Raw genomic sequence first — 23,842 nt, forward strand, 5'->3', positions numbered from 1 at the left:
GTATCATCGCCGCTTCTTCCATTGTGGTTAGGACGGGAAAACATAGGGTCACCCCTGGCCCCATTTGCTCCTCATCTTTTTGACTGTCTGCTATTTCTCCCGGACAGTCCCAGGCAACGGGAGCCATGCCAGGCTGCTGATCACCGTCAAACAGCCGCTTGTAGGCAATCTCGAGCTCCCATTCCCTCTCAACCAGGAACTCCAATTCCTCCAGGTCACATGCCTCTTCGGGGAGGTCCAGCACCTCATCTCGGAAGTCCAGGATGTTTTCCAGCCACCACTCCTCATCGCTCCCAAAGTCTGGGTCTCCATACATTTTTTGATAGAGCAGCCCCACGCCGCCGTAGCCAACGCCTTCTGTCGGGCTACCATCTGCTGTACCTGGCCAAAGTTGAGCCGCGAACTATCGGAGGGCTCTGTAGCTGGCGTCCAGCTTCATCTCCTCCTGGACCAATCTTCCAAGCTCCGTCTTCCATTCATCTCGCAGTCGTTCCCTCAGGAACACCTCTCTCGCACAGCGCACAGTACTGCGTCCAGTACATCTCTGAGGAGGAGGGAAGGATCTTCCCCTGATGGTGCCGCTCATGGCTTAGCGCCTCATGCCAGAGTTGCCGGCGGATCACGTCCTCCCAGCCGAGCATGGTGCGCTCTGTCGCTGGTCCCCGATGTTGCTTCCGCATGCCTTGCAGCTTCCTCCCGAACTCCGCTCTCATGCTGCATAGCTGGTCATTCATTGTGGTGGTTTGGAGTGTTACAGTAACTGGAGAGCAAATCCCACCACTGCCAACCAATGTAACGAGACCCTTGCTCGCTCGCTTCCGCTCTCCCGACACTCCTCTGCTACTATTGAGTTAGCTTGCAGATCACAACGTCTGATGGTTCGGTCATCCAAGGCTCCGGGATCCGAACTACAGCTATGTGCTGTTCGGAATCCATTAGAACAAACACCAGGCAGGCTGTATGTAAGGAAGACCTTCATTGGAAGTACACAACACACTTTTAAACAGAATTTGGAATATCCCGCCCCCAACAACCGCTTTCCTATTGGTCAATTGTAAAGTACATGTAGTCCTCCTTCAGGTCCTCCTTAGCCATGCAAATGAGGACTTGAAAATGAGTCAGCAGGGATTGGTCCGATAGCTTGATTACAAGGACTGTTATGTGTAATGAGACAGAAGCCCCAGGGGGCAATCAATGTACACAATAGCCAGACACAGAACAATGGAGCCGTCTGGAGCCTTAAGACAGGGCAGAAGACCCCCCCACTGTGTAACAGATTTCAAGGAGGAACACTTCTGCATTCCAAGGTCCATGACAGGCGTATCTACCTAATTTGCATATTCCTCACGTAAATCTACGGAAGCGCCACCTAGTGGCCAGCGTAAATATGCACTTACACCGGTCGGATCTTAGGGAAATCTATGCGTAACTGATTCTATGAATCAGTCGCATAGATACGACCCCACAACTCAGACTTACGACGGCGTATCCGGAGTAACTGCTCTCTGAATTCGGGCCACAGTATATTACTACTTTTATAATTTAAGCATAAAAAGAATAAAAACAAATGGCTTTGGACTGGTTGCTGTGGGTTACTTCATTTTGCATACTGTTTTTTTTTGCTCTCTCTGAAAGGAAACCATAATGGTTTTGGTAAATTTTGCTTTATTTTTGAAAGTTTCTACAATTTTTACCTAATATTTATTTTTCACTTTTTAAAAAAAATAAACAAACCGATCGTGTGTACTGTACAGGGCTTAAGACATTAAAACGGTGGAAAATGTATTAGAAAAGAAAAGAGAAGGAAAGAAAAAAAAGAAAAGAAAGAAAAGGAAGAAAAAAGTTTCTTTGACTTAATTATATAGGCAATTATATAGGCAAAAGGAATATAATCCGAGTTACTGGCTATCTTCTAAATTGTAAAATTGTAATGTTGTATCTCTATACCCTGAAAAAAAAAAGAAAATAATACATTTTTAAAGATTTGGAAATATAGAAGGACATATATTCATAAAACCTATAAAATAAAGTGTTATGCCCTGTACACACGATCGGTTCGTCTGATGAAAACTGACCGATGGATTTTTTCATCAGATATCCGATGAAGCTGACTTTCTTCAGTCTTGCCTACACACTAGGGTTGTCCCGATACGGATACTAGTATCGGTATCAGGACAGATACTGAGCATTTGCGCAAGTTACTTGCTCCCGATGCTTCCTCCCCCGAGAGTGGGTGGAGAGGGGGCGGAGAGCGGAGCAGAGCAGTCCTTGGGTATGGAGGAGAGCTGCTGCCGCTGCCGCCTAGTCCCCAAAGGGAAAGCCAAGCCCCCCCTCCCCGCTGCCGTCTAGTTGATTAGCGCTTGGGGAACATAACAGCTTTCATTTGAATAGATGTGTGTTCCCCACCGTGCCTCGTCATATATAGCTCCTCCCCTTTGTCCGGGCACTTTGATAGACAGATCACCCGTCCGGTTGATCTGTCTATCAAAGTGCCCGAGCAAGGGGGAGTGTCTATATATAACGAGGCGCAGTGGGGAACACACAGCTATTCAAATGAAAGCTGTAATGTTCCCCGAGCGCTGATCAACTAGACGGCAGCGGGGGGGGGGGGGGGGGATTGGCTTTCTCTTTGGGGACACAAGGCTGCATTTAGGGACATGGCTGCATTTGGGGACACAAGGCTGCATTTGGGGACACAGGGCTGCATTTAGGGACATGGCTGCATTTGGGGACACAAGCCTGCATTTAAAAAAAAAGTATCGGTATCGGCGAGTACATGAAAAAAAGTATCGGTACTTGTACTTGGTCCTAAAAAAGTGGTATCGGGACAACCCTACTACACACCATCGGTTAAAAATCCAATTGTGTCCATAAAACACAACGACGTGCTGCGAAAAATGAAGTTCAATGCTTCTGAGCATGAGTCAAATTGATTCTGAGCATGCGTGGATTTTTGACCAATGGATTTCCCCACAGACGATCGTTTTTTTCGATCGTTTTTTTAACCATACGAAAATTTTAAAACAGGTTCTATTTTTTTTCACCCATGGGAAAAAAACTGATGGGGCCCACACGTGATCGGTTCGTCTGATGAAAACGGTCCATCGGTCTGTTTTGATCAGATGAACCGATCGTGTGTACAGGGCATTACTAAACCCAGGAGCCTGCATTCACTATGTCTCCCACAGTACACAGAACATAGAAATTCAACAATTTTAGTAAATATAAATGGCTAAATACCTTTTCTCATTAGCAGTATATAGCAGTCTTGTGACTTATATCAGTGTCTGGTTAAAGCTTGTAGGAGGAGTTTTCATTCTCCTACGAGGCTGCATGACCCCTAACCCTCTGTCTGGACAGTGCTGATTGGCCCTGTGCCGATCACATGCACCCTCACAAGAAAAAAAAAACTCTCTAGCAATACACACCAAACTGAGCATGTGCAGAGTGACTCCAAAAGCTCTATCTTATTCTGGAGATGGAAAGGTTAATTCATACAATGCAATCAACCTGATTCAACAATCTTATCTTGGAATTTTGTCCTTTATTATTTAATTTTATACTTGTATAGATGGATGTTGAAATACATAGCTGTGTTCAATTAGATGTAACGTTACACTACATAAAATTTCAGATGATAATTATAGTTCTCTTAATTATCATACAGAAGTATATTTTTTTGCTTTTAAACGAAAAAAAAGACTTACAAAGAAAGTTTTCCTTTCATGAGAAATGATAAAGTATCACTCCCTTGGGTTTCATTTCAGCAGCTGCACTGGAAATTATTATTCCTGGCAAAATTAATTACAGAGCTGAGTTATAAAATAAAGAGATTGTGCTGACGTGAACTGTACTTAGTGGATGTGACAAACAAGTCAGAAGCAGTTTGCAAATCTTTTTGTAGGAAGGAGAAAAATAATAATCCAGATAGAAATGCTGGATGAACTCAATATTTATGGTTTGTTTTAATTGCAATTAAACGAGTTACGCAGACACCTGTGCTTAAAATAAAATTGTCACAAATCGGGGCGGTTCAAACTGATAGAATTATAAAAACTTAAACAATGTAAAAAATGTATCTTTAGCTTTACAAGTTTGCAGGTAATTGTAAGAATAGGTTAGAAAATCCCTTTACATTAAGGCCTCATTTCCACTGGCGTTTTTACAGCCACTGTTGTTAGGCTTTTTTACAGCTTAAAAACGCCTGTCCATGTTTATTTTGTAAAAAAAAAAAAAAAAAAAAAAAAAATTTTTTTTGTGAGCTGCAGCTTTAAAAATGCCGCGGTCGCGTTTTTGAGCGTTTTTGCGCGTTTTTGAGCGTTTTTGCGCGTTTTTGAGCGTTTTTTAACGTCTGGCGTTTTTACAGCTCTACTCTGGAGCTTCAGAACGCCCTGGTCCCGCGTTTTTTTTACAGCTCAAAAACGTCTATGCCACTTGCAGCTCAAAAACGCCTATGTGGGAATGAAGCCATAGAATAACATGGACAGGCGTTTTTAAGCTGTAAAAAACGCTCAGAAACGTGGCTGTAAAAACGCCAGTGGAAATGAGGCCTAAAGCTTCATTTTTTTTATAGTGGAGCCAAGTCATCGATTTAACCACTTGTCGACCGACTAACGCCGATATACGTCCGCAGAATAGCAAGGCTGCGCAAAGCAACGTACCTAAATTTGCCGCCGTGCGGGCGCGCACAAGGCGCGCTCCATGACCGCGCACGCGGGACCCGCGGACTCAATGTCCGCCGATGTCCTGCGATAGTGTCACGGAGCTGCAGAACAGGGAGATGCCTATGTAAACAAGGCATCTCCCTGTTCTGCCCAGTGACAGGACAGTGATCTACTGCTCCCTGTCATTGGGAGCAGTGATCAATGTCGTGTCACTTGTAGCCCAGCCCCCCCCCACAGTTAGAATCACTCACTAGGAAACTTCTAAACCCCTTCATGGTCCCCTCGTGTTTAACCCCTTCCCTGCCAGTGTCATTTACACAGTAATCAGTGCGTAAAATAAGGAGACCTAACTAATTAAGACGCCATTGGCTGCTTGAAACCAAATGTTTGTCACCAATTAGGTCAAGGGGAAGGGGGGAAAGGGGATTTTGGGGGGGACTATTCACGGCACTGGTTAAACACAGTATAATAAAAATAACAAGTATTTATTGAACATAAAACAGGTATCATAAAGCAACATTTAAAAACAATCCCCACATTGCACAACAGTAAGTTATACACAAACTATATCTGCATGTAAGGAGTTGATCGCCTCTGAGGCGATCAACTCCTTACATGCAGATATAGTTTGTGTATAACTTACTGTTGTGCAATGTGGGGATTGTTTTTAAATGTTGCTTTATGATACCTGTTTTATGTTCAATAAATACTTGTTATTTTTATTATACTGTGTTTAACCAGTGCCGTGAATAGTCCCCCCCAAAATCCCCTTTCCCCCCTTCCCCTTGACCTAATTGGTGACAAACATTTGGTTTCAAGCAGCCAATGGCGTCTTAATTAGTTAGGTCTCCTTATTTTACATACTAATTGGGATGAAGGCACATATTTACTTCTTATACCTTTAGTATAAAAGAGACCATACTCATCCTTTTTTCTATTACAGTAATCAGTGCATTTTTATAGCACTGATGGCTGTATAAATGACAATGGTCCCAAAATAGCGTCAAAAGTGTCCGATGTGTCCTCCATAATGTCCCAGTCACGATAAAAATCAGATTGCCGCCATTACTAGTAAAAAAAAAAATATTAATAAAAATGACATAAAACTCTCCCCTATTTTGTAGATGCTATAACTTTTGCGCAAACCAATCAATATACGCTTATTGCGATTTTTTTTTTACCAAGAATATGTAGAAGATAATTGACAATGGTCCCAAAATAGTGTCAAAAGTGTCCGATGTGTCCGCCATAATGTCACAGTCACCATAAAAATCGCTGATCGTCACCATTACTAATAAAAAAAATTAGAATACAAAATGCCATAAAACTAAAATCCCCTATTTTGTCGATGCTATAATTTTTGCGCAAAACCAATGAATATATATGCTTGTTCTGATTTATTTTTACCAAAAATATGTAGAAGAATACATATTGGCCTAAACTGAGAAAAAAATAAAACATTTGGGGGATATTTATTATAGCAAAAGGTAAAAAATATTGCTTTTTTTTTCAAAATTGACACTCTTTTATTGTTTATAACGCAAAAAATAAAAACCGCAGAGGTGTTTAAATACCACCAAAAGAAAGCTCTATTTGTGGGGAAAAAAGGATATTAATTTTGTTTGGGTGCAACGGCGCACGACCGTGCAATTGTCAGTTAAAGCGACGCAGTGCCGAATCACAAAAAATGGCCTGTTCATTGGGCAGCCAATTCTTCCCAGGGTTGAAGTGGTTAAAGTGGAACCAAACTCATCGCTTTCAAGTGGTTGTAAACCTCTAATTGTGACTTTTACCTATAGGTAGTGGAAATATCTCCTAAATGTGTGCTGTTTAGGAGATATTTGCTGTACATTGCGCCGATGATGTCATTGACGCATGCGCTGTATAGAAATAGTAAAACATGTTTGTTATAAAAAAAAACAAAAAAACACTTTACAATCACAATCAAGGAACCCCTGCTAAATATTACTATATATACACGACTTATGATACATTAGTGTGATGGTCAGTAGGATGAACACTTATGGAAATAGGGAAGAATTACCCCCCTGAGGCCGCGTACACACGATCGGTCCAAACCGATGAAAACGGACTGAAGTTCAGTTTCATCGGTCCAAACCGCCCGTGTGTACGCCCCATCAGTCTGTTGTCCTTCGGTCCAAAAAAAGAGAACTTGCTTTAAAATCGAACCGATGGACGGCTGACCGATAGGTCAAAACCGATGGTTAGTACGCAAAAGCATCGGTTCAAAACCCGCGCATGCTCAGAATCAAGTCAACGCATGCTTGGAAGCATTAAACTTCGTTTTTTTAAGCACGTCGTGTGTTTTACGTCACCGCGTTCTGACCCGATTGGTTTTGAAAACGATGGTGTGTACGCACATCAGACCATCAGTCTACTTCAGCGGTGAACCGATGAAAACGGTCCGTCGGGCCATTCTCATCGGATGGACTGATCGTGTGTACGCGGCCTTACAGATAGCTAGTAAGATCTTAGTGGGACCTTTTCTGAGAAGGAGAAATTGCTCATTGCTCAGGGAACTCCTATCTACCTCTGCCATTCTGCGTGGCCGTCATATGATGTCCTCTGGCCTCCCGGCCGCTAGGGGGTGTACATGCACCCGTCGCGTCACTCGGGTGTCGATGCGTGCGCCTGGCGGCCTCGATGTCCTGCCAGGTACCCACGATTGGCAGTTACAGTGCCAGGGACATGGATCTCTGTGTGTAAACACAGAGATCCACGTCCTATCAGGGAGAGGAGACCGGTGGTGTGTCCCTTGTACATAGGGACACGGACACCGATCGCTCACCTCCCCCAGTCAGTCCTCTCCCCCTACAGTTAGAATCACTACCTAGGAAACACATTTAACCCCTTGATCGCCCCTAGTGTTAACCCCTTCCCTGCCAGTCACATTTATACAGTAATTAGTGCATATTTATAGCACTGTTCGCTGTATAAATGTGAATGGTCCCAAAATAGTGTCAAAAGTGTCTGTCGGCCGCAATTTCTCAGTCCTGACAAAAAATAAAAACTGCAGATATGATCAAATACCACCAAAAGAAAGCTCTATTTGTGGGGAAAAAAGGGCGTCAATTTTGTTTGGGAGCCACATCGCACAACCGCGCAATTGTCATTCAAAGTGCGACAGTTCTGAAAGCTGAAAATTGGCCTTGGTAGGAAGGGGGTGAAAATGCCCTGTATTGAAGTGGTTATAAACTCTACAACGGGCTAACACAATACTGTGAAAGACTGTTATTACAGCACAGAAGGGGAAGGCAGAAGCAATTGGATACATGAAATCTTACATTTACAAACTATAAAGATGATGGGCGAGGAAGATTGGCAAAAAAGGACCATGCAAACGCACCTTATTCTAATGGTATAATATACATCTAGGGTCGGCAACCTTTCAATTGCGATCAACCTGAACATGTCATAGGAAGGTTATGGTTGACCCTGCTTTTCTGTCAGCTCCTGATCCTGCCTGCCACCCCTAAAAATAAAAAATGACATAAAACTATCCCCTATTTTGTAGATGCTATAACTTTTGCGCAAACCAATCAATATACACGTATTGCACATTTTTTTTTACCAAGAATATGTAGAAGAATACATATCGGGCTAAACTGAGAAATACATTTTTTTTTTATATATTTTTTGGATAAACTTATTATAGCAAAAAGTAAAACATATTGCTTTTTTTTCCGCAAAAAAAATAAAAACCGCAGAGGTGATCAAATAACACCAAAATAAAGCTCTATTTGTGGTAAAAAAGGACGTCAATTTTGTTTGGGTACAGCGTCACATGACTGCGATATTGCCAGTTAAAGCGACGCAGTGCCGAATCGCAAAACGTACTCTGGTCAGGAAGGGGGTAAATTATTCTAGGGCTGAAGAGGTTAATACATGTTTCTTTTAGAATTTTACATGTACAATGGGGATCGTGAAAGTATGATATATTTGAAAATATTGAAAGCAGTCATAAAAGGGCGTGACCACGTGATCTAATCGTCCAATCAGGTGCGCGGGATCCCGGGACTCACGGCAACAGGAGGAGGAATCCCCAGGAGCTGTACAAGTGAGACGCCTGCAAGCCTTACGATTGAGACACAGCGCCATATTTGAATTTTATACTAGTAAGCATAACATTGAAGAGCTCTTGTATCCTGTATAAATAAACGATTTTACACTATGCAGAGTCTCTCTCTTATCCTTGCATGATTATATGAATCTGAGCACCACCAGAGACTATCAAGTGACAGGAGAAGGACGGAGGAGAGATCCAGCTGCAGCTTACTACCCTGCTGAAAGACAGTCAGCGATCCGTGCCTATTGATATCATCTATCTGGTGAGTGAGGTCCCTTAGGGGATCCCTACGAGTCAAATTCTTATAACAGCACAATCATTGCAGAAGTGTTTCGCTACATTGTACTGTGTAGGACTGATGATAGAACCCTGCGTTTTTGTGCATGCTTACATCTGAGACATCCATCATTGTCTATTGATTCCAGAGCAGACTTTATTTGCATTTAGGACTGTTTCTGTTTAGAGCAGAACATTTGCACTGAGGACTCTGTCATATTTTGAAGTTCCACTTAGCTCATTCATGTGGTAGTTCAATTGATATTTGGCATTTGAGACTCCAAATATTTTTTAGCAGGATGTGGTAACACATTATTGATTTAAGCACGAGGGGCTTATATCTAGCGCTGTTAATGTTTATTTTAATTGGTGCACTAGACCATTGATTTTATAGGCATATTTGAATTTGATAAAATTTAATACGTTGAGATAAACTAATAAGCTTAAAATGTTAATACTTTCTATGTCCTTAGGGATAGAATTATGCAAGTCATAATTTAATTTAGTGTATGAGTATACTGATATTTCTTTGTTTCATTTACTATTCACATTTTCCAAACAATACCTTGTCTGTCATATTCATAGAGTGCATAATTATAAACTGGAGCCTAGCTGTTCCACGGTGGTGATGGAGTTATAGAATTCTGAGCATTGGTACCCATGGGCACTAGGTACTGAATGCACACCACGAAACCTTAGCAACAAGGTAAAAGTGAAAAGTTCATCTTCTTTATTAATATAAGGAGCAAAAATGTTCCATAAGACAAGCAACACTAATGCGTTCAAGTCTATCAAGACCTTAATCTTAGCTAGTCAAGTTATCTATGATTAAAGTGTTACTAAACCCAGTAATATGAAAATAGTTAAACTGCCCACAGTGCCGGCAACTTATAAATCTTCTTTCTACCTTATTGCCACTATATACCTTTTTGGCTGATCTGTATACCATGGTCAGTGATAAACTGCAGTTTCTCCAGTGCTGATAGTTCAGGTAGGAGGAGATTTCCACTGAAGCCTGTGTACCTGTCATGTGACCTGGCTAGCTCTGAGAACAAGTAAATGTTCTCTCCAGTATAAAAGACACAACTGAGCATCTGCAAGTCAGCTACCCTGCCTGTGTTAGCTGGCTTTCCCCAGATAGACAGTGCAGGAGAGGAAGGATTTGTCCATACAGGATAAAACAGACATTCACGGGCGATCGTGTACACGATCGGCAGCACGGGGGTTTGTGTGTGTAAACACACAAATCCCTGTGCTGTCAGAGGAGAGAAGACAGATCGTGTGTTTCTACAAAGTAAAAACAGCGATCTGTCATCTCTCCTAGTTAGTCCCATGCCCTCACAGTTAGAACACACAGATATGGAACACAGTTAACCCCTTGATCGTCCCCTAGTTTTAACCCCTTCCCTGCCAGTGACATTTACATAGTAATCAGTGCATATTTATAGAACTGATCGCTCTGTAAATGTGAATGGTCCTAAAAATGTGTCAAAAGTGTCAGATCTGTCTGCCGCAATGTCACAGTCCTGATAAAAATTGCAAATCAACACCATTACTAGTAAAAAAATAAAAAATATAAAAATGCCATATAAATGCTATAAATCTTTCCCATAGTTTGTAAACGCTATAAGTTTTGCGCAAACCAATCAATATACACTCCAAAGACATGCTGGTAGGTTAATTGGCTTCTGTCTAAATTGACCACAGTATATGTATGTGAGTTTGGGACCTTAGATTGTAAGCTCCTTAACCACTTCCCGCCCGGCCTATAGCCGATTTACGTCCGGGAAGTGGTTATGAAATCCTGACAGGACGTTCGAGAACGTCCTGCAGGATTTCATGCCGCGCGCGCCCGTGGGGGCGCGCATCGCGGCGATCGGTGATGCGGGGTGTCAGTCTGACACCCTGCATCTCCGATCTCGGTAAAGAGCCTCCGGCGGAGACTCTTTACCACGTGATCAGCCGTGTCCAATCACGGCTGATCACGATGTAAACAGGAAGAGCCGTTGATGGCTTTTCCTCACTCGCGTCTGACAGACGCGAGTAGAGGAGAGCCGATCGGCGGCTCTCCTGACAGGGGGGGTTCGCGCTGATTGTTTATCAGCGCAGCCCCCCCTCGGATCGCCACACAGGACCACCAGGGATGCCCACCCTGGACCACCAGGATGGGCAAAAAAAAAAAAAGCCAGCAAAAAAAAAAAAAAAGTAAAAAAAAAAAAAAAGCATTAAAAAAAAGATGCCAATCAGTGCCCACAAATGGGCACTGACTGGCAACCTGGCAAAATCAGTGCTGCCCCACAGTGTCCATCAGTGCCACCCCAGTGTCCATCAGTGCTACCCCACAGTGTCCACCAGTGCCACCCCACAGTGCCCATCCATGCCCAGTGCCCACCTATCAGTGCCCATCTGTGCCACCCATAAGTATCCATCAGTGCCGCCCATTAGTGCCCATCTGTGCCGCCTATGAGTGCCAAGTGCCACCCATGAGTGCCCATCAGTGCCGCCTATGTGTGCCAATCAGTGCCGCCTATGTGTGCCCATCAGTGCCGCCTATGTGTGCCCATCAGTGCCGCCTATGTGTGCCCATCAGTGCCACCTATGTGTGCCCATCAGTGCCGCCTATGAGTGCCCATCAGTGTCGCATACCAGCGCCGCCAATCAGTGCCACCTCATCTGTGCCCGTCAGTACTACCTCATCGATGTCCATCAGTGCCATCTTATCGGTGCCCATTAGTGCCACCATATCAGTGCCCGTAATTGAAAGAGAAAGTTTATTTACAAAAAAATGAACAGAAAAAAATAAAAACTTAATTTTTTTTCCAAATTTTCAGTCTTTTTTTAGTTATTGCGCAACAAGAAAAAATCGCAGAGGTGATCAAATACCACCAAAAGAAAGCTCTATTTGTGGGGAAAAAAGGACGCCAATTTTGTTTGGGTACAGTGTAGCATGACCGCGCAATTGCCATTCAAAGTGCGACAGTGCTGAAAGCTGAAAATTGGCTTGGGCGGGAAGCTGCGTAAGTGCCTGGTATGGAAGTGGTTAAGGGTAGGGACTGATGTGAATGTATAATATATATGTAAAGCGCTGCGTAAATTGACAGCGCAATATAAGTACCTGAAATAATAATAAAAAAAAACGCTTATTGCAATTTCCTTTTACCAAAAATATGTAGAAAAATACATATCGGCCTAAACTGAGAATTTTTTTTTTTTTTTTATTGGGATATTTACTATAGCAAAAAGTAAAAGATATTGGGGGTTATTTACAAAAGGCAAACCCACTTTGCACTACAAGTGCAAACTACAAGTGCAAAGTGCACTTGAAATGACTCTGAAAGTTGCTGTAAATCTGAGGGGTAGATCTGAAATGAGGGGAAGCTCTGTTGATTTTGTTATCCAATCATGTGCAAGCTAAAATGCTGTTTTTTATTTTCCTTGCATGTCCCCCTCGGATCTACAGCGACTGCACTTCCAAGTGCACTTTCAGTGCAATTTCAAGTGCCCTTTGCACTCGTAAATAACCCCCAAGGTCCTGACCCCAACTCTACCAAACACGTTTGGGACAAATTGGAACACTAATAGGCTTTCTCACCCAACATTATTGCCTGGACTCACAAATACTCTTTTAATTGAATGAGCACAAATTCCAAATCTTGTGGAAGCATTTTCAAAATAGTGGAGGCTATTGTAATTTTTTTAATGGGGGACAAGCTCATATAGCTGTGATGGTCAGGCTTCCACAACCCTTTGACCTTATAATGTATAATACTAACCACCGTATTTTTCACTCCATAAGATGCACCTGAACATAAGATGCACCTAGGTTTTAGAGGAGGAAAACAAGAAAAAAAATATTCAGAACCAAATGGTGTACTAAAATATTTACCAGTGTCATTGAAATGCAGCCTGACCAGTGCCAATTAAATGCAGCCTTACCGGTGCCATTAAAATTGAGCCTGACGTGTGCCAATTAAATGCAGCTTGACCTGTGCCCAAAAAAAGCAGCCTGACCAGTGCCCATAAAATGCACCTTGATCAGTGCCCATAAAATGCAGCCTGACCAGCACCCATAAAATGCAGCTTGATCAGTGCCCAAAAAATGCAGCCTGACCAGTGCCCATAAGATGCAGCCTGACCAGTGCCCAAAAAATGCAGCCTGACCAGCACCCATAAAATTCAGCTTGATCAGTGCCCATAAAATGCAGCTTGATCAGTGTCCAAAAAATGCAGCCTGATCAGTGTCACCTCCACCTCGCACAGACAGGCATTCCTGAAGCAGACCGAGCGGCCAACGCGGCCATACTCCATTCAGCCGCTCGGGCTTTTCTGTCAGTGGCTGTGTTACAGGCCTAGTGGGAGATCGCCCCGGCACCCACGGGAGATGGCAGTGGCGCCGCCAGCCCGGTATTGTAACATACTGGGAGGGGGCCTGGTTAGTATTCGCTGCATCGAACGCACAGACATTTCCCCCCATTTTTTGGGGGGGAAAAGTGCGTCTTATGGAGCGACAAATACGGTATGTCAATGCAATTGGAGAGGACATAGGTAAAGCTAATTTTAGTTTGTAAGGTATATGTGATAGGAACGTAAAACCTCAGGACATCAGAGGTAAGGGCAATCTAATACTTTTTATGCATTTATTTTATCTATAGTATCTTCGTTGTAAATATTTTTATAAATTGGCTGTAATGTTTTAAATATCTTGCTTCCGGTAAAGCTGAAATTTAGGTATGGCAATTTTTATAACTTGGACCAATGTAAGTGTGCATACCAGTGTTGCCAACCATCAGTATTTGTACTGGCAGCCAGTAAAAAAACAGGCACTTTCCTCCTGTCAGTAAATGTCAGTGACAGGAAAAGGTTGGCAGTGAAAATTATGGCTGTGACACGAGGCTCGGAAACTGTCCAATCTGGAGTCGGCCGAGACCATCCAAGTACCTGCTACAGTGTGTTTGGGTGTGCCATGGGGGGGGGGGGGGGGGGGGGTTGGTCTGGTGGAGGTGGTGCCTGAGCATGTCGTGTGATGTCATGGTGCAAGGGAGCGGAGTGGGTGGAGCCCCGTGTGTGGATCTGCAGGACGTAAGCCAGACGAGCTAAGAGTGGGACTGTTAGTACTTTTTGGACTGGAGTGGACTAAAGGGACCACCTGGCGTGGAGAGAGACTGTGACTGTGACTCAGGAGGGGACGTGTCGTGTCGGTGAGGTGTCATCATCATCTGTGCTGCTGCACACTGTTGTCAGTGTCACTGTTATAGTCAATTTAATGTGTGTGTGTGCCGCCCATTCTAATTTCTTGCCCTCCTGAGTCCTGTCCCTGAGCTACTTACTTACTATATTGAAAATAAAATAAGAAATATGTATTTTGCCTTAATATCTACCTTACATCACATTGCAAACTGTATAAAGTATTGTACTTGTTTGTAGCCTAAATACTGAATATTGCACCTAAAACTGTGATTTTTGTAACTTTTGGAAAAGCCAGTAAAAACTTGGCTGTGCCAGTAAATTGTGGGTGTGATGTCAGTAAATTTCAATCTGGTAGGTTGGCAACAATGGTGCATACCTGTAGAAGCTGGATATCACTGTAGTAGACATCGCTGCTACCAAAGTTATCTCCACTAGCTTCCGGGTCCCATGCGTGCTTGGCATGGGCGCCATTCAAGGCGCACTTTGTATTTTCTTAAGGAATGCAGAGCAGTCTCTAATTGGATGAGGTGGAGAGGTGGGGTAGTGATGTCACAATTTCCACCTCATTAAATCATAGAATTTTGAGAGAATGCAAAGTGTTCTCTGAATGGATTCTGTGCCAAGTAAACAACCCCCTGTGTCCAGCAAGCAGCAGGACAGCTGCTCTGCTTGGGACCCAGAAAGTAGCAGCAATAACTGTAGTAGCGGTGCTTACTGCAATGATTTCCGGGGGTGGGGGGGATTTGGTCCCACAGGTATGGTGCACACCAAGCTGGACCAATATAACCAGGGCTCAAGTCCTGCGGGAACGCGTGGGAACAGAGTTCCTGCACTTTTTTCACAGCAGGAACGCAGTTCCCTTTGCAGGACTAGAGCAGCCGAGCTGCCTGAGCCAATCCTTCACTAAGCGGGGCGATGCCCAGCTCGAGTCACTGTCAGGGGCAGGCGAACCTTAGTAATCTCTTATGTTACTGGCCGCTTCCTGTATATGGATTCATCAGGTAGTGTGCGGGTATTCTGTCTCTTCCTCAATGCCGCAATGTCTCCTGGGAGCTTTTGTCATTGTTCCCAGGAGACATTGCGGAGGTCTTCCTTGAGTTATCGTGGGATTTAGAAAGAACTTGCTTTAAAAAAAACATGCGGTTTAGTAATTATGCATATGAGCGTATCATTTTTTTTTTTGGTGGGGGAGTGGATCTTGGGTGGGAGTTCCCACACTTTTTCCCCCAGGACTTGACCCCTGAATATAACTATGGAAAAATTGCCATACCTATGCTTCAGCTCCATATCTTTCAACTATCTAGGTACACGGGGGGGGGGGGAGGGGCAGCAAATGTGAAGATTATACTTTCTCTGAGTGGCTTATCCTGTAGTTGATTCTCCCACAGCAAACGTGGTATGTAGTGTGTTATTTGACATAAAGATGACCACTAGAAATAAAATATCACACTTTAAAAAGAAAAAAAAAGGGTGTACTTCCAATCAAAAGTTCAGAATAACCAATCACAAAAATACATCCTATTTTAAAACTTTGTTAATTGAATACAGCCTAATGATGGGGCAATATTTTTTTCCACCAATACCAATGATTGGGCACTATTCCTCAAACAGACACCAAAAATGGGGCAATATTCCTCCCACCAATACCAATGATGTGGCACTATTCCTCCCACCAATGCCAATGATGGGGTGTTATTCCTCCTCCTACTAACCACAATCCCTTTGTAATTTGATTTACTCTTACTGACCACCAAGCCTGAGGAATTGTCTACTCCCACTGACACTGGGGTATTCTCTACTTCTACTGGCCACAGTACGGCCCCCCTAAGTTCTGAAGGACAGTACATTTGTCCTTTGCTTAGAAAGTTTGGAGACCCTTGCTTTAAAAAAAACTTTCTCAACCTTTTTTTTTACCATAGAGGAACCCTTGAAATAGTTTTCAGGCTTTGGGGAACCCCTGCTAAAACCAATTTATCGGGGTCGGTGTCATGCATGGCCCTTACATTGGTGGCCAGTGGGAAGAATGACCCCTTACATTGGTGGCCAGTGGAAAGAATGACCCCTTATGCCCTGTACACACAATTGGTTCATCCGATGAAAACGGTCTGATGGATTTTTTCAGATATCCGATGAAGCTGACTTTCATCAGTCTTGCCTACACACCATCAGTTAAAAAAACGATCGTGTCAGAACGTGGTGACGTAAAACACAACGACGTGCTGAGAAAAATGAAGTTCAATGCTTCCGAGCATGCGTCGACTTGATTCTGATCATGCGTTGATTTTTAACCAATGGATTTCCCCACAGACGATTGTTTTTTTCTATCGGTTTTTTAACCATCATGTCATTTTAAAACAGGTTAGTCTGATGAAAACGGGCCATCAGACCGATTTCAGACGAACCGATCGTGTGTGCGCGGCATAACATTTGTGGCCAGTGAGACTAAGGACCCCTTACATTGGAGGCCAGTGGGAAGAATGACCCCTTGCATTGGTGGCCAGTGAGAAGAATGACCCCTTACATTGGTGGCCAGTGGGAAGAATGACCCCTTGCATTGGTGGCCAGTGAGAAGAATGACCCCTTGCATTGGTGGCCAGTGAGAAGAATGACCCCTTACATTGGTGGCCAGTGGGAAGAATGACCCCTTACATTGGAGGCCAGTGGGAAGAATGACTCCTTACAATGGTGGCCAGTGGGAAGAATGACCCCTTACATTGGTGGCCAGTGGGAAGAATGACCCCTTGCATTGGTGGCCAGTGAGAAGAATGACCCCTTGCATTGGTGGCCAGTGAGAAGAATGACCCCTTACATTGGTGGCCAGTGGGAAGAATGACCCCTTGCATTGGTGGCCAGTGAGAAGAATGGCCCCTTAAATTGGTGGCCAGTGGGAAGAATGCCCCCTTACAGTGGTGTTTTTAATGCCACCTTTACAAACAGCTGAAAAGATCATTGGTGTCTGATAGCTAGCCACTGAATTTTGCAGGAACCATCCAATGTGAGGTCAATCAGTCACAGCTCAAGGAACCTCTTCTGGGGGAACTCCAAGTTTCCACGGAACACTGATTGTGAATGACTGGTCTTGAACTTCTGCACTATTGTTTTTGCATAGGGGCATCTACGGATGCCATGGTTGCCTTTTTGTGTCATAACTGTATATAAAGATGGTTGCACAGTATTATCAGTAGTCAGCAATGAAAACTGAATTCCCAGTTGCAATGAGGATCACAGTAGAGCTCTTAGGGGATAGCCAGAGCAAGGCAAAAAAATATATTTTCAGATTTTCTTTCTTTGTGTGGCTTTATTTAAGGCAGCTAAGGTACAGTAAACAGCACTTATTTTTTTTTTTAAGAAACATGATAGGTGAGGCCAATTTTGTTTGCAATAAAACATATCTTTAAATCCCTGTATCCTTTTAAAATCGGCTAAGGTGCACAGATATCTTTAGCTCATATGTTCAGGGCTGGATTTACATCCCAAAAAAAAACCCCAGTAAGACTGACTTTTTGTTCTCAATAAATTATCTGTATTGACCCTGTGTATATCGCACAGCTGGCAATTATTGGTATGAGTCCCAGTACTCTATATATAAGCTGTTGAGTCTCAGAAAGATACAAGTACATTGTGAAACAGTCTTTATTCTGGGAGGGGGCCAAGCCCAAGACACTCTTGGAACCATCACTGCTGGGACAAGGTCATCTAGCGCCCACGGCAAAGATGCCAAACAGCACCCCCACCTAAAATGTATGAGCATTATGTGTCAACAAAAATTCTCTCCTTCCCCCACCCCAAAAAAATGTAAGCACTAATCTTCACACTTATCCCCTATGCATGAATTCCCTTTGCAAGTTAGAATTCTCCCTCCAAAATAATTCCCCCTCTTCTAGTACAAATCCCCCCTCCCAGCTGAAATCCTCTCCCTCCCCAAATCCCCCCTCCTAGCACAATTCCTCTACCCCTCAAATTCTCTCCCCCCTCCAAATCCCCTTTCCTAGCACTAATCCCCCCCCCCCAAATGTCACTTCCTAGCACAAATCCCTTCAATCATCCCCACTCTGAACATAAATCCACTCTCCTAGCACAAATCCTCCCTCCCTCCTAATCCCCCATTCTAGCATAAGCCCTCAAAATCTCCACTGTGCCTAGGGTAGCATCCCCTCTTGCCCACCCCTTGTCTCGGCCCTGGGCACCATAACCACCACAGTAGGCTGTAGTGATTATAGTGCTATTGGAATGATTCTTGTCACATGCTCACCGAAAGTGGGTATGGACAGCAAGGGAGGCTAATATATATAATATACATATAACATGGAGAAATCCATTATAACCAGGCCTCTCTTGCTTTATTTTTTTCTCTGTTCTTCTCACCTTCTCGTCGCCTCTGCCGCAGCACCACGTCACTGTTCATCCTGCATGGCGATTGGCTGTGCTGCTCAGAGCGTTCGCAACAGAGCCCACACCATAATGCCGCTGCATGAAGGTGATGAGGTGGCTCTGGGATCATCGATGCGTTATCGTTAAGGGATGAGGGGCCATTTACAGTAATGGTGGGTGGTCGTGTTGCGTGTTGCTCTGTTTGATACTGTAACCCGCAACCCGTGGCCACAACACAAATCTATGCACCACATATATACATACAAGCGCATTATAACGTCGCACTGCTGCGATATAATACACTTTAATAATATAGATAGATAGACATACAACAGGGAGCAGCCCGAGGTCTGGATAAAAAAAACAACCCTCATATAGACGCCTACAGTGACTACTGGGAAATGCATATGTTTCAACTTACCAATTTAGTTTAGATGAGTTATGTGAATAAATTCAGTGCCCTTTGTCAAAGTTTATGAAAGGAGAACCTTCTGTGTTATTTGGTTGGTGTATAATTCCTTCCAATCAGATCTCAACTGTTATTTTTTCGTTTTTTTTTATCAGCAATCATCTGATTGCTTGCTACGGGCAACACAGATCTTCTTTCCTACACCATAATGTACAAGGTCCTTCATATATTTTCCTGAGAACTATAAAGTGCTTGTTGCATCATACACATGAGATGTGATTACATGCTGATGAAAATGGGATCAGTAGTTGCAATGAGAATCAAATGGGTGGCTTGGTAGATGTTCACATTCAGGAAATTTACTATGAGTTTGACAACCTTTTATTGAAAAAAATTATACTGAAAATATAAGAATTTGAAAAGACTCTACCTAGAATCACTTGTTTCTGCCAACCTATTGTTCATGATGGCTAAAGCTCCAACCCCTCCTGAGAAGCCATTTTGTCGTGTATTGATGCACACAGTTCTAGGGTAACCATTGGCTGTTTCAGATAACTGCTTCTGCAGTATGGCAAGAGAAACCTTATTGGACGCCGTAAGGTCCCTCATTGAGATCATCTCCCCCGACAGCCTTCTGCCTTCCGTATCACTGTCGTAGTTTCCGTCGGTCTCTATCGACAATTGGTTCCTGCGGAAGCGAGCTCCGGGAGTGATGGCATTGCGGCGCCCAAGTCGGGCATTGGATTTATGGCACTTGTTACAGCATCGGCACCTACATTTTTTTAGAATCCAGTTTAAAACTTGCTTGATTACAATCGATATGACGTTAAAAAGAGAGTAAATGCAACAAACTCCCAACAGTATACACATGAAATTTCCAAACCTGTATAATCCCTGATATTTGTACTCTGCGTTTTGGCTGCTTACTAGATCTCCAAATCCAATGGTGCTAAAAGTGACAAAACAGTAATACAAAGAGTCTATGTAGTTCCAACCCTCCACTGGGGTGTACATGGCTGATGCACAGCAAGAGAGAGTGATAGCAAAAATTCCCAGAATTAGCATGACGTGGTAGACAGATGGCTTCCAGCCAACTAGGCTGTCCACTTCGGAGACCGATGACCCCCGACGGACAGTCGGAGGTAGAAGCCCATTTCGTCTTAACTGCCTTTCATGGCAAGATTTCATGACAAAAGCCAAAAGAGATATCATCCTTTCCAAGAAGAGGTTAAAGAACAATATGGTTCCAGCACATCCAAAAAGGCCGTAGAAGATGAGGACCACTTTTCCTGTGATGGTGGCTGGCGTGGTCATTCCGAAACCTGCAAAGAAGATAGGAAACACTTACTGGAAATCAATAAATAGAGCGTTAACATACATATGACTTCTGGGATTTAAAAAGACCTCATCACATCGTACCATTGTTCTCAACAACATAAATTCAGCAGTTTTTGATTTTGTATTATAAAAAGTCGATAACTGTATTAAAAAAACATATGTAAGTTAAAGTTTATTTTAATTAACTTATACGGGTAATTATTTTGATATAACCAGCACTATTATTCAGTTTTAACCCTTTCTGCTGACTACCTTTATTCCAATGCATATATCTCTGTTCGAACTTAGACCACTAGAAGAAGATCCACTAATTTTATAGAGTCAGTTACAGTATTTCATTATTCTGTGTTTCTTTATAATTCTACAGGCTCTCCTTCCGTGCAGGCACAGATTATTGGAACTAAGGAAAGTATTTGTGCCTTAAGTTACACTTTAAAATATCAATTATATGTATGATTTTCAATTAATAAGTTGCGCTCAACTCCCAGATCATTAATACATAAGTATAGTGAAAAAATTGAGAAATTAATATCACAAATAAAAAAAGTGCATTCACAAAAGAATGTATAGAAAATGTATGTGAAACTGACGAACGATGCACCCAAAGAACGTGATAGGAGAAATTTGACTTCCACCGCAACACACACTTCCACTTACCGACTTCCAATGATCTCCTATCATGGGAAATCACAAGCACTTTTGGCTTAATACCCAGTCTGGGCCTTTGGCATACACAGCAAGGGTCACAGAGTCTTCCTGGATTACACCACTCAGAAGGACTTATTGCCACACGATCCCCATAAACAGATAAAGACTTCATAGTGTAAAAACCTAATGGTAATTAAAGTGGTAGTTCAACCTCACTTGCATCATTTTTCCATCGAGACAGGCATTGTAGCGCGAGCTACAGTATGCCTGTCCCGATTTTTTTACCCCCGTACTCACTGTGTACCTGTACGATAAAGATTTCGGCTCCCGCGGGGAATGGGCGTGCCTAGGGAGAGGGAGGATGATTGACGGCCGGCCCTGGCACGTCACTCTCCCCGAAGACAGCCGGAGTAGGTCTCGGGTCTTCACGGCGCCTGCGCACAGGCTATGCGCAGGCGCCGTGAAGAGCCAAGCCTATTTCGGCTATTTCCGGAGAAGCGTGACGCGCCAGAGCCGGCCGTCAATCATCCTCCGTCTCCATAGGCACGCCCATTCCCCGGTATCTTCGATCTACGAGTACAAGGTGAGTACGGGGGTAAAAAAATCGGGACAGGCATACTGTAGCTCGCGCTACAATGCCTGATTTTATGGTACAATAAAAAAAAAAAAATTTTGTCGTTCATAGGGTGAACCCCCGCTTTAAGTATTGCACTTATAATTATGTAAAATGTAGAAAGCATAAAAAACAATGCCCGGCCGGCTCTCCAATGCAGCCCGTCACTCCGGAACCTGTGTGAACGCGGTGACGTCAGCACGTCGCTCCTCCCTACGCTTTTCGTCAGAACTGATGTCGTCCAGGGCACGGGCGGTGTGCTGACTCACCCACCACCTTTTATTCATATCCACATCAAGAAGAAACCACACCTCACTCTGAGCTTTGGGTAGCGGCCTCACTAACTCCTCCATTTTGGAAAAGGGCAAATGCCCATTCTATTAACCCATATTTGTGAATACTTTGACCCAAGGTGTCCCAAACAAACTATTTTCATAAAAAAAAACATGTGGCCGCTGTATGTGCTCTAATATACTGTAGTAGCATTAGCGACATACAAAAGGGAGCATACTGCCAGCATTAAAGAGAGTCAAGTTAAGTGCTGCCATTCAGAAGAAGTCTTGTATTTATCAAGGCTTCCTCTCACTGGCCGAGGTGGAAATCATAGCATTGTCCACCTGTCTCCCCAGGGATGAAAACAATAATGATTGGCTGTCAAAAAGGATTCCAGTTTAATGATTCCTCCCTCAATCATCAGGCTTTAGGCATGACCTATATTATAGTAATATAAAAATGTGCCAACCTAAATGTAAAAGAAAGGATTTGGGGATTGTTCTCTAATATTTGTGGGCATCATTAGCTAATCCCTAACCATTTGTCATTGTTGGAGAGAAATGTTAATATCTATGCCAGCCATTTTCAACCAGGGTTCCATGGAATCCTAGGGTTACTCCAGGGTTGCTAGGTGTTACTTGAGCTGTGACTTACCATCTCCCAACCATCTGATAGTGCCTGCATGGTTCCAAAACCATTGGCATGACTGCAAGGGTGTGATTCTAGCCAACTCTGTATGGGGAGTATTCTTCCCACTTACCACCATCAATGTGAAAGGCATTTTCCCAATGCCCCCCCCCCCCCCCCTCCGATAGTATAATCTTACTAGGGCCTCTCTGAGATCGGAAAATGATTTCAAGGGTTCCTCTGGGGTAAAACTGACTCCAGTGTGCCAATAATTTGTGCCAATAATGTGTTCCAATGGCATGGCATGGCAAGTGTTTCATGAGACTCAAAATTTACAAAATTCCTTCCAGACCCTCAAATTCACTCAGCTCCAAAAAATAGGATCTTATATAAATCTGGCAAGGTTGGGAGCCCCTAGCAAGTAGTCATGAAAAATCAAAAAGTGGAAAAATTAGCAATGGGCTCAAGGCCAAACAATGCATCATAAAAAAAAAACGTTATTATACATATATCACATAGACAAGTATAAAACCGACCATAAACACCATACCACCATATCCATAGTGCACAAATATTTCATATTTTCATTCTTTCTTAAACTTGTAGGATATGTAGAGGCTAATTCCAGATATTGTAATATTAGCTATGAGCAAAAGAGACATAAGAAGTTGATGTGAGCCATTGGAAATACCAGGGATTATTAATGCATGTTCCACTTGTATCAGTAGCTGGAAAGATATATATGGGTGCAGAAGTCCCCTCCAACGGGATTTTATATCTGGTGCATATCCATGTACATATTCCAACTTCTGAGTAGTATAATCAGAAATTAGAGCATATGGGACAGGGTACAAGGTCCTATGCAGGCAGCAATTATTGAAAAGTCCATAAAACTTTTCCTGTTGCGTAGTCTAGAGGAGGACTCCAAACATGAGACTAAAATTGTTCAATCCAACCTCCCTCACACGCTATACAGGGGTTAACGAATAACCTTACTAGGTTACTTTACATGCTTATTTTACATCTTACTTTGCATTAACAGTCCACAGGACTGTTTTTCACATATTGTCAATCGGTGCCATATCATATACTTATTGCCCCCAGACATCTGCCATTGTAAGCCCAAGGATTAAGGTTGGTAGGGGGCATGTAGAATCCTAGAAAAGTTTTATGAGCCTGAAATATATATAGTTACATTCTAAGCTCTCTTAGATTTTTAACTTGCAGAACTTGGGTGTTTGATTACGTTCCTACCAGAGTCACTGCCTATACAGATATTGTAAGCTCTTCCTGCCCTTGCATGAGTTTTCACCAAAGGCTCCAGTTACCTTTCAGTACCCGAAATACTA

At 43.1% G+C, this 23,842-nt stretch overlaps 1 protein-coding gene across 2 annotated transcripts in view; it reads right to left on the reverse strand.

Annotated features, from left to right (window-relative positions):
• The window catches only part of KCNK12 (potassium two pore domain channel subfamily K member 12), a 206,465-nt gene that overhangs the window by 15,296 nt on the left and 167,327 nt on the right, over positions 1–23,842 (reverse strand). Inside the window, exon 2 of one of the 2 annotated variants that reach the window (XM_040351585.1) lies at positions 19,425–20,316. In XM_040351585.1, coding sequence (XP_040207519.1) covers positions 19,425–20,316 — 892 coding nt within the window. Of the gene's footprint in view, positions 1–19,357; positions 20,317–23,842 lie in introns of those variants that run through there. The other variant, XM_040351586.1, reaches the window with a different exon arrangement.

Source organism: Rana temporaria, chromosome 4 (genome assembly GCF_905171775.1).
Source record: "Rana temporaria chromosome 4, aRanTem1.1, whole genome shotgun sequence".
Classification (NCBI taxonomy): Eukaryota; Metazoa; Chordata; class Amphibia; order Anura; family Ranidae; genus Rana; species Rana temporaria.